Source organism: Danio rerio, chromosome 23 (assembly GCF_052040795.2).
Source record: "Danio rerio strain M-AB ecotype USA chromosome 23, GRCz13ab, whole genome shotgun sequence".
NCBI lineage: Eukaryota > Metazoa > Chordata > Actinopteri > Cypriniformes > Danionidae > Danio > Danio rerio.
The window spans coordinates 48,544,129-48,557,105 of NC_141043.1; the positions used below are offsets into that span (position 1 = coordinate 48,544,129).

General features: G+C 38.2%; 2 protein-coding genes across 3 annotated transcripts in view; both read right to left on the reverse strand.

Annotated features, from left to right (window-relative positions):
• The window catches only part of tfr2 (transferrin receptor 2), a 1,009,002-nt gene that overhangs the window by 689,376 nt on the left and 306,649 nt on the right, over positions 1–12,977 (reverse strand). The window lies entirely within an intron of this gene.
• Positions 57–11,677, reverse strand: LOC100536357 (growth hormone secretagogue receptor type 1-like). Of its 2 annotated transcripts, XR_015524165.1 has the most exons (4): positions 11,405–11,677; positions 9,233–9,695; positions 1,396–1,904; positions 57–372 (listed from the first exon to the last, which is right to left on the reverse strand). XR_015524165.1 is itself a non-coding variant. In XM_087307912.1 (3 exons), the coding sequence occupies exons 1-3, from the start codon at positions 11,675–11,677 to the stop codon at positions 1,606–1,608; spliced, it is 1,035 nt and encodes a 344-aa protein (XP_087164038.1). In that variant the 3' UTR covers positions 57–1,605. The 2 variants fall into 2 exon arrangements, 1 of the variants encoding a protein (XP_087164038.1); XM_087307912.1 differs by having other exon boundaries at positions 57–1,904.

The window sequence follows — 12,977 nt, forward strand, 5'->3', positions numbered from 1 at the left end:
ATCACCCAAAATACATCACACATGCACTATCGCTTTCATAAAACACAACACAGCGTCAGGGGAACAGCCTTTTATTCAATATCCACAAAATACAACCTTTCAAACACAACTGAAAACACACACGGATGCAGTAAACAAAGCGAAGCTCTCTGCTGCTCTGTCTGCTCACAGATATTTATCAGAAGACACAGAAAGAGCAAGGCTGAATCTTAAATGCACAAATGCAAAACATAAAGGGGTAACACTTTATAATAACTACACACTATAAATCATTTATTAAGCATTAGCAAATAGTGAATTCATTATCAGTTAAGCATTAACTCTACATTAATAAGCGTTAGTAAGCAGTTTATAACTACAGCTGCAAATGCTCTATTCTTGACTTATAACCACATTTAAAATGTGCTTAATAATTGTATTTTCATACTTAGTAAATTATTAATTTTTCATTACTAAATTAGGTTTCGCATTATTTACAAACCAGTTGTATTTAAGAGTAGTTGAGGGTTTTTAGGATCATTCAGAATGAGTTAGTAAATGATTAATAAACTAATAAAATCAACGTTTATCTGTCTTATTATTCAGGCATATATTAATAGTCAACTAATATGTTAATAAATGCTTTATTAACTCAATTTCATGCAGTTTTGTGACCTAAAGTGAGGACTACTCATGCTTTATAAATCCCTTACAAATGACAAATAAAGGCTCAGAATTAAATGAACTATAATCTTTGCAATCTTTTCTAAAATGTAAAACTACTGTAAAGTTTAAACATTGCTGAATAACAGGAGTGTCAAAATACAACAAAACTGGATAAAACAACAATATAATAATTAAACAATGTAATAAAATGTAATGTTTAAACTCTACAGTGATTTTATTTTAGATCAGGTTGCAAAGATTTATTTTTTATTTGAAGTGCAGTTTCATTTGTGTATCTTTAATTGAAGAGGAGTGAATAATGTCATTTTTCCTGTTTAGAATATGACTGAGCCTTTATTTGTCATTTATAAGGGATTTATACAGCATGAATAGTCCTCACTTTAGATTAGGTCACAAAACTAGGTGAAGTTGAGTTAATAAAGCATTTATTAACATACATAGTAACCATTAATATATGCCTGAATAATAAGACATATAAACGTTAATTTTAATAGTTTATTAATCATTTACTAACTCATTCTGAATGATCCTAAAAACCCTCAACTACTCTCAAATACAACTGGTTTGTAAATAATGCGAAACTTAATTTAGTAATGAAAAATTAATAATTTACTAAGTATGAAAATACAGTATTAAGCACATTTTAAATGTGGTTATAAGTCAAGAATGGAGCATTTGTAGCTGCAGTTATAAACTGCTTACTAATGCTTATTAATGTAGAGTTAATGCTTAACTGATAATGAATTCACTATTTGCTAATGCTTAATAAATGATTTATAGTGTGTAGTTATTATAAAGTGTTACCCATAATGGCTGTATGTGAAATCGCCTATATCCCTAAACAGTGCGCTATTTGAGGGAGCAGCAATTTTGTAGTGGTGTCTGAAACTGACGATCTGACATGCACTCAATCAGTGAGTCTTGTAGATGCGCGGAGGCTCAGAAGTGTGTGCTGGAGTGTGAGGCGGTCAGCGGGGAGGTGCGGGCCCTGTGGCGCAGCTCGTCCGTGTTGCCCACTGTTAGATGCAGCATGGCCAGCACATTGGCACGGTAGCGGGCAGACATGATGTTGTACAGCAGCGGGTTGACTGCAGCGCTGACGTAAAACAGCACTAAAGACACCAGATTAAAATACTGACTGATGTAATAGAGCTCAGTGCTGGAGTCCGACACTGAAAACAGCGTCCGGCTCACGTGGAACGGCAGCCAACACAAGATGAAGACCAGAACGATGACCACTGCGGAGAAAAACACACAACACAAGATGAAGATCAGGGGTGCGTTTCCCAAAACTATCGTTAGACAATTAAAGTCGCAAGTTCCATCATTACAAACATTTGGCGATTCCCACATCCATCATTACAATGAGCACTTGCAAACTGCGTCGCAAACTTGTGCACTTGCAACTACACCTCTGGAGCTGTGGTTAGACCCATAGTTCCTGGCTGTGTTCAATTCCCACTTATACCCCCTATGCCCTATTCATTTAGAACATTTCAAGAGTTCACACTCAGCTGATGATTGATAGTAAAGCTAGTTTGGCGTGCTGTCCCGGGAGAGAGCCCTGAGCTTATAAGATCCTCGAGCCCTGGGCTCCCTCCCGTTGCAAGGCGAGAGGGGAGTTTGAGCTCAGGTAGATCTCGATGACTCCCCCTCCTGCTTGTTGTAGCTAAGTGTCAGATATGGATGTTGAAGGTGTGCTCAGAGTTTAGCTAAAGTATTTTAGATTAATTGTTTAGGGTGCTTGTTTTTGAACTGTGGGAGGAAACCGGAGGACCCGGGGAAAACCCACGCGACCACGGGGAGAACGAGCAAACTCAGCACAGAAATGCCGTCTGGTTTGGAAAGGAATTAAACCAGGGGCGTTCTTGCTGTGAGGCAACAGCGCTAATCGCTGGCCACCGTGACGCCCGTTTGAACAGAGGGAAAGTTGGGTTGGGTGGGGGGTTGGGTTGGGTTCTTCTCTAAAGAAGCTGTTCCTCCGCCCCGTTCAGAGCATCATTATGGGCGTTTTACGCTATAACTAACGTGGTTCAAGCGATGGATCTGTGACAGGGTTTTGGGAAACACTCGTCACTACATCGTTCTTTTCCCAACCGATGCATGGTACTATGATAGTTCAGCCGTGAGTTACGTCCCTGTTTGGAAAACGCACCCCAGAACGATGACCACTGCGAAGAAAACACACGTGAAAGCAGTTGATTCTCATGTGGACGTTTAGCTCTAAAGTTCATTGCACACTGAGCGTGTAGTTGTTGTCTGATTTACTGAAATTCTCCCTTTGACATAAATCCCAGACTGCCAGGATGAAAAACACATTTGAATTATAAAAAAGTATATATATATATATATATATATATATATATATATATATATATATATATATATTAACAAATCAAAACTAAAAACACTGATATTTGTAAAAGCGCATTTGTAAAAAGTACTTCATTAAAGATCTAATGTTAAACTTTATTATGACAACCCAGAAATAACATTTAATTGAAAAAAAAAATAGTAATAATAAAATAAACCCCAAAGATTAAGGTCAAATTTTAAAAGATAAAATAAAAGCTTCTTCAAGACGAAGATATTGAGATGAGAAAAGTCTGGTTATTTATAGTCAGTTAAGGATCGTCTGATTGGATAATCAGTCATTAGCTAAAGTCGGAACAGCTGTGAACAATTATAAGCACGTGATCCTCTCGACATTTGTTTATAAATAAACTTCACTCTAACATTTAAATTAGGAATTATTAAAAATAATAAAGCATTAAAGTCATCTCTCTAAGATGTTATTTGCTTTCAAAGTATTTGTACAGTTCAGTTTTCACGATCTTCATGTTTACAATTGTGCTCCCTTCGCAGTGCTCTTTGAAAACATTGATGTCATTCAGAACACAGCCGCGGCTCATGACAAAAGCTATAGGTGAGGGATTATTTAAAAGCGGAATTTACATTACGTCTCCAAAGCTCGTGAAAATAAAAAACACAGCATATTATATAATGCTTTTTATTTATAGTGGGTTATTTATTAAGTATCTGTACTGGGCAGGGGCGGACTGGCCATCTGGCAATTCTGGCAAATGCCAGAAGAGCCGGACCTTTTATTTTAAATGTGGGCCGGTGTGCTCTTTTTTATTTTTATATGTATTGTTTTTACATGCAGGCAGCTTTTATCTCTTGCAAGAAGTGAATATGATGATGATAATAGTAATGATAATAATAAATGTTAAGCATTGGCCCAATCGGCAATGGCCGGCTGGTTTTGAGAGGGTCCGACCCAATCAGAGGTTACGCAGATGTAATTAAAATCTGGCAAGAATGTCAAACAAACAGTAAGTGCAGCACAAGCTGATTGTCAGAGACGGACTGTAAAAATGGAAAGGTGGTGCTGAAAAGCTCAGAGAAAGCAAAAGATTGCTCTAAAATCAGACGCTGCCAAATGCAGAAAATTAACTGAAATAGTCTCGAAAGGGGGCAGCGCAGGGGGTAACACTGTCGCCTCACAGCAAGAAGGTCAATGGTTCGAGCCTTGGCTGGGTCAGTTGGTGTTTTTGTGTGGAGTTTGCATGTTCACGTGGGTTTCCTCCAAACACGTTCAAACACAAGCTATAGGTGAATTGGGTTACACATATGGGTAACACATATGCTAGTTAGTGGTTCATTCTGCTGTGGCGATCTCAGATTAATAAATGGACTAAGCCGAAAAGAAAATGAATGAATGAACTGATTGGTGTATATATTTGTTATAAATGGGCTGTTTTTGTTTCAGTCACATACATTAAAAGTTTAAATATATATTACATAAGGTACTGCTTATCTTATTTCACCATCTGTGCACCAATATAAGCAGTGAATGTGTGTGTCCGTGGATGGGGCTGTGTCGGTGTGGTAATATGGGCTGGTGCGGCTACAGTGCCAGGGCTGATTTTAGTCCCAGTCCGCCCCTGGCACTGGATATGACATGTGCCTGCTGGTCAGAACATTTCTGCAGTGTTTACATGTGTCAAATTGTAAAAATAGACTTTTCAAACAAACAAACAAACAAACAAACAAACAAACAAACAAAAAAAATATCCTACTTAATAATAACAATTATCATTATTAGTATTATTAATATTATTATTAAAGTAGGATTTTTTTCATTTCCTAATAAATAATAAATCTTTATTTCTTTATAAATAGCCTCATTCTTTATATATTTATATATGATATTAGAACATGTTTTCGCTTTTGTAAGTGATTTGATGTTTTAGAATAGGATATGTGATGTTCTCAATAATATTTGTATAGGAAGCGCATGCTCTATATGTGCCTTTCACATATATTTTAGTTAATATGGAAAGCGAGTGCACGTTTTTATATATAATACTAGATTTGTAGTGGTAGTAGAAACTATAATAGATTTTTCATTAGACCAAAACTAACCCGGTCTAAACTCCAGCGCAGAGTTGCGCCTCGCTTACACACTGCTTAATACACACAAGAGAGCAATAGGCAAATATCTTTACATATGAAAACATTTAAATATTAAGGATATATATAGGATATAATAAGAATAGATATAGGATATAAATATAAAGGATTAAAATATTATAAAACATATTATTTTCTAGCCTACATAAATATGAAAAATCACTGCTTTTATGTCTTCTTCATCTCGGGAGGCTTTTTCAGTTCATTCATAACAATCTGCTTTTGTATAATGTTATTATTATTAGCAGTATTATTTATTATATCCATATTTATATTTGTTGTATTAAAAACAAGCTTAGATTTGTCCACCTGTCAGGTTTTAGACCATATGGGGCACAGCATGTGTTTTAGGATATAACTCAGGTTTTTGAGCACACTTCATTATTATTGTTCATTTATTCCTTTGCTGGAAATTAGAACTGAATTTAGAAATAGCTTTGAAACGAATATTTGCGCTTAACAAACGAAATTAATTATTTATAGGCTAATTGATGTCTGTGCGTAAAGGTTTCCCTATCCAAGAGCGAAAGTGAAAGTAGATCCATTATCTCTCATTCTCACGCAGTAGATGCTCTGTTTAACTGTTTTCTGTGAACTGTTTGCTTGTGAAATGCTCAGTTTTTCCACTTAGACTTACTTTACGTCCTGTAAATAGCGAATGCGCTTATGGCAGCTGGCTCTTAAAGGGAATGGGAGATGAGACTCTAATTGGTTTATTCTCTAAACACACCTATAACTCATTAAGAGAATAAACTCAACCCTTTTACACCATGTGCCACGGCGCAAAGCGGATTTTCCCATCCTTAAATTAGCAAAAATGCGTTCTGATACGCCCTGAAAGCGTTTGCGCCCTGCGCTTTGCGCTGCGCATAGACCGTCAAAATAGAGACCCTAATGTTAAACTTTATTATGACAACCCAGAAATAACATTTAAATGAAAAAAAAATAGTAATAATAAAATAATCCCAAAAGATTAAGGTCAAATTTTAAAAGATAAAATAAAAATACATATTTTATATATAATTTAATTATCATATGCATTTTTTTAAGAATTAAAGGTGCTGTATGTAAGATTTGGACTCTTCTAGAGCCTAAAACACATCATATGTGTGCAGATATTCAGAAACATGCTCAGTGAACACTCTTGTTTATCTGAGACACAATGCTGAAGTCAGATATTCTGCTGTGAACATGTGTGTAATGTGCCGGAACAGCTGTCTTTGTTTTGGTGATTTAACCTGCTCAATGCCAGCTTAGCCAATTATATTTCAGCAAAGCGGGTTGCCAGATGGTGGAAAACAGAGTATTTCATTCATTCAGTCAGGAAGGCTGTCAGAGTATGTGTCCGTGACTGAAATGCTGAACTAAACTATCTGCTGCTGCTTTCAGTTGTACGGCAGTAAATGTGATGTAAAATGGCATTCAGACTCACATTATTAGCATTTAACACTGAATACAGCACATGAGCTGCACCTGAGCTGATCACTGTCAGTGTTCTGTTGTTAATCCGTGAGTAATAGAAGCAGTTTCTAATTAAGAGAATATTCCTTCTATCGCACGCTGTTGCTTTCAGTTAAAACACGACTTAAATCAGCTTTTATGCTTGATAGTCAGGCTTGCTCCTGTTAGGGTCGCCAATCTGGCAACCAGCGCTTACATGTGTTTTAAATAAGAATGCAATACCCAGTTCAAACACTGGGTGTCAAACTTACACACCGCACCTTTAAATATACATTTTTATCTTTTTTGATCAGAAAGAAATTGAATTAAACACTGAAATATCTAAAAATAACAACAAAAATATAATAACTAAACAATTACTATATGTATATATAGTCTGCACAAATGCACACACATGCAAATGGACACACAAACACATGCACAAATGCATTCACACACAAAATGCACGCACAAACGCACACACACACACGCATAAATACACATATGCACAAACGAATGTATCCGCAAAAGGACACACAAATGCACGCATACACACACACAAACATACGCACATATTATATATATATATATATATAAATAAAATCTGAGATTCCAAAAAAATAACCCTAAGTAGCCACTCATTTAACTTTATTTTATTGCTCCATATAATCGAGAAAATAATAAATGCTGCATTTAAATTAAAGCTAAAAACACCTGGGGCCTCATGTATCAACGCTGGGTACGCACAAAAACCTTGCGTACGGCAGGTTTCACACTCACGTTTGGATTTACTAACGATGAAATTAACGTGGGAATGTGCGTTGTTTCACGCCAATTTCTTGTGCGCGTCTGTTTTATTTCCATTGGCGACTCCTAGAGGCAGTTGTGTTAGATTGCACTCTACAAAGTGTCTGAGCCGTGCAACGGCAGCTGTATGAGACGGGTTCATCCGCATGTCTAGCAGGTATATAAGGTTTCCATACCATACAGTTGACCAGCCAAATATTAAAGCGCAGTTTGCAGCGGTCGCCGGTTTGCCCAGTGCTATAAAGGCGCCATCTAAAGATGAATTTGCATGCGTGAATCAGAAACATTTCCATTCAATAAATGTGCAAATAAAATATGACGCACAGACTTATCAATGATTCCTACTTGTCTTCCTCGTGATGAAGAGTAGACAAAATCTGATATGTAGCGGGGAATAAAGAAAAAAGAAAAAAGAAAAAAAGAGTAAGTTCATCAGACGAGGAATTCGAACCGCGTTCTTGAATGACAGTGTCAAAACATGTTGCCATGTGTGTTAGGAGTGACGCCACTCACACTACTGCTGTGTTCCCTCTTTAGCTTTGTTGTCTCTGCCAATCAAGCGGGCGGAAATCACTCAACTAGCTCATTCCAACGACAAACTTGCAAATAACACCGTTTTTCTCCGCTCTACATGCAAAAGCAGCACCTCCAATTCACATTCTGTTCAAAGATTCTTTTCTTGCTTGCTTTTGCCTTTGCTTTTTCATTTGGTTTGGCCAAAGTAGAGTCAGTAGCTATGTTTCCATCCACCTATTTGCAAATTTTTTTAAATTTAATTTACTTTTTTAAAAATATTTTGCAAATGCGCATAAAAAAACCAGTTGATGAAAACGTCATGATGCGCACAAATTTTGAAAATGCGCATAAAAAACGTATGCGCCTAACTGGGTAGGATAAACTTTTTATTCGATAAGAAAAGATGCGCATAAACTGCGATGGAAACACTTTTACCGCACAAACTCCAGCATGCGCATTAAAAAAGGTCATGTGATTTTGTTAAAAGAGATCATGTGATGCTTAAAATGTGTGTGAATGGATAAAACGTCAGGCTGAGCACATTATAAAACATCTGAAATGTTGTTTTGGTCATTATAAAACGCCTTACTATTTCAGTATTAACGTTATTATATTATTAATGACCTCCAGAATAGCGCCTGTGACACCTTCAAACGCCACTGCGCGCTCACTGCAGGTCAGGATTGTCTTCTGAGGCGCATTCATTTAGGAAAGATTGATGCAGCTTCTCCTACTGCAGCAAATGCAGTTTTTACTGTCGATATTTGGCGCCAGTTAATCAGGAAGTGACGATTTTGTTTGCTTTGACTCGTTGGATGGAAACGATTTGATGCGATAATCCAGTTTTGCATAAAGTTTATTCGCATTTTCGGATGGAAACATAGCTATTAGCATATTCATACGGGGGAGGAGGCAGAGAATCTGCGTGGGATTCAGCGTACGCAGTGTTTCATACATCTGAATCTTTTACTGCGTATGCACATTTACAGCTTTGTGCGTACACAATGCTTTAGTAGGATTTCCACGGAAGTCTTCATACATAAGGCCCCAGTTCTCCACAGACACATTCATAACTGATTTGCTTTATTGTATCTTGTGGTGTGCACTGAACTAAAACTAAAATAACATTTAAAAAGTAAATAGACTCTATATATTCAATAAAACTAATAGAACAACAACTTTTCACTTAACTTTAAAAATGAAATAACAGACGAGCAAAAATACAACCAAAAATATTTATTTCAAATACTTTTTCTTACTTAAACTGAAATAGAAAAAAATATTATTAAAAAAAAACACAAAAAAAACAACACACTTAGTTGCTCACCCATCATGCGCAGGGTCTGTCGGTGTGTGTTGTCGCGGTGTGTGTGTGTGTGTGCACGCAGGTGCAGGCGGCGGGCGATCAGGCCGTACAGCAGCGTCAGCAGCAGCAGTGGGCAGATGAAGTACAGGTTGGAGAGCCACAGCATCACCTTCAGCAGCCCGGAGCTCTGCGCAAACTCCGTACAGCGGCACTCGCTGACCCCGCCCCCCAGCCTCTCCACGCCCACCACAGCCAATACCGGCCCGGCGCTGAGCAGAGCCACGCCCCAGAGCCCGCCGATCAGCACTCGGACACGCCCCCTGGTGACCAGCAGCCGTGCGCGCAGTGGGAAACACACGGCCAGGTATCGCTCCGCACCCAGAGCCGTCATGTGGAGGATGGAGGAGAAGGTGCAGCACTCGCCCACAAACACTGACAGCTTACACACCACTGCGCCCAGCAGCCACGGCCGGTAGCGCCACAACTGTGGACACACACACACACACACACACACACACACACACACGCACACGCACACGCACACACACACACACACACACACACACACACACACACGCACGCACACACGCACGCACACAAAAACGCACACACACACAATATAGATTTAGAATTTTCAATATAATTATTATTAATCTTCATCATCACGCACGCGCACACACAAATGCACACTCATGCAAATAAACACAAACACATGCACAAATGCAGGCACATACAAACACACGCCCGCAAATGCACACACAAATGCACATACAAACACATCCACGCACAAACACGCACACACACACACACACACACACACATACGAGCGCACACATAAACGCACACATCCACAAATGCATGCACAAACACATGTATCCGCAAAAGTACACACTAATGCAGACATGCACACACATAAATGCATGCACACACGCCCAAACGCATGCACGCACACACAAACGCACGCGCGCATGAGCAAACAAATGCATGCACACTCGCCCGAACGCATGCACACACAAACACTCATTCAAACGCACGCTCGCAAGTGCACACAAATGCATGCATGCACACAAAAGTATGCACAAGCGCACACATGCACACACAAATGCACATACAAACAAACACACACAAATCCACACAAACGCATGCACGCACAAATGCATGCACACACACACAAATGCATGCACACATGCCTAAACGCATGCACGCACGCACACACAAACGCACGCACGCATGAGCAAACAAATGCATGCACACACGCCCAAACGCATGCACGCACAAACATTCATTCAAACGCACACACACAAATGCATGCACACACAAATGCATGCACACACACACACACACACATAAATGAACACACACAAAAATGCACATAAACGCATGCACGCACAAATGCATGCACACACATATACACAAATAAACACACAAATGCATGCACACACGCCTAAACGCATGCACGAACAAACACATGCACACACAAATGCACATACAAACGCACACACACACAAATGCACATAAACGCATGCACGCACAAACACACAAATGAACACACATATGCATGCACGCACAAATGCAAGCACACACAAACACATGCATGCAGAAACACACACATACACACGCAAATGCACACATGCAAACACACACACATGCACAAACACAAATGCACGCAAACACACGCACACACAAATGCATGCATGTCGCGCGCAAATTCACAAATGCATTCACAAACGGACACACACAAATGCATGCAAACACACATAAACACAAAGGCATGTACCCAAACATACACACAAACAAATGCACGCATGCAAACTCACAGACACAAACACATTTCAGTCAGGGACATGATGTAAAGTTTTTCAAAGTTTCGAAAAATTAAAAACAAAATCCCTCCCAACATTATTCCCCAGCTGAAGGTCCATCCAGATATTTAGAAGTCAAAAACAGCCCCAACATCACCAAAGGGGAGTCAGTTTACCCAGAGTGTGTTGAGTTTTTGAACATTTTCAAAGCATTTTTCCAAAATATCAAGTCAAAATAAGATTTATCAGCAAAAATCATCACATTTGCTGAAGCACAGAGAAAGCTGTGGCCAAATGAAGCCTCAGAATCAGCCCAGAGTGGATAAAAACGACCCAACAGCACACAAGGGGTAATAAATGAAGACGTGATCAGTAAGAGATGGGTCAGTACCTTGTAGAGGTCGAGGGGCATGAGCAGCAGGATGAGCACGTCTGACACCGCCATGCTGCTCAGGTACAGGTACGTGGTGCTCCTCATCTGTGGGCGTCGCCACACCACCATAATGGTCAGGGCGTTTCCCATGATGCCGAGCAGCAGCAGCGGCGCACACAGCAGCGTCACCACCAGCAGCTCACACTCGCTGAACACTGACTGATCCCAGTGCTCCCATTCAGACCAGTTCCCACAGTCCTCACACCAGCCGGAGGATTCTGGGTAATCCATGACCTGGAGACCAGCTCAGAGCGCAGCCTTCAGAACCAGCAGACGGAGACTGAACATTCTGTGTGTGTGAGAGAGATGGGGACACACACACACACACACACACACACACCGCTGGAGACCAGAGACTTTTCAGGAACAGAGGAAGAGATCGAACTCACTCAATCACACACACACACACACACACACACACACGCACAAAAACACAAACACAGACATACACTATACATTCACGCATACACACACAGTACATACACTCAAACCCCAAACACAGTACACTGAGACATACACACACAGAGACAGACACACTCACACAGACACACGCACACACGCACACAGGATCTGCTCCATTCAGACATGAATTTCTCCAATTAAGGAACAATAACAATTCCTCAAAGAGTCAATAATCATCAATAGTCGTAGCTATAAGATCTCAGTGTTGCTGATAAATCCTTCCAACATAAAAAATGGCAGCATTGGTAATTACTTCACTTCAATATAAACAAACATTTACTTTAGATTGATATAAAACACATATTCAGTGAAATAAATCAGCTTTCACACATTCATCTTCATGAAATGCAGCAGATTTACCACTGTAAAACTGAAACTAATGAAAATCTAAAAATCCATTTACAATTTCTGCTTATTTAAATGACATTTAACAACACTATCATGAAAAAAACACTGATGTGCTTCACAGTAGCACCACAAAAACACATTTAAATGCTGATCTTGATTTGCGTGTTCAGTATAAATAATAGGACACATCAGACTTCATTAATGCATCAACCAACATTAAGAAACAATCAACTATTTAGTTGTTAGTTTTATTATCATTATTATCTGTTGTTAATGTTAAATATGCTAACAAATTTAAATTAAACTAGAATATTTAAATGAAAAATTATATAGTAACAATTTTAAATTAAATATAAACATTTATTAGAAAAAAGTATATGGTAACAAATTAAATTAAAATAAAATGTTTAAGTGAAAAATTATAAGGTAACAAATTTAAACTAAATATAAATATTTAAATAAAAAAGTATATGGTAACAAATTTGAATTAAATATATTTAAATAAAAATTATATGGTAACAAATTTCAATTAAATATAAATATTTAAATAAAAAATTATATGGTAAAAATTTGAATTAAATATGAATATTTAAATAAAAATTATATGGTAACAAATCTGAATTAAATATAAATATTTAAATAAAAAAGTATATGGTAACAAATTCAAATTAAATAAGAATATTTAAATTAAAAATTATTTGGTAACAAATTCAAATTAAAT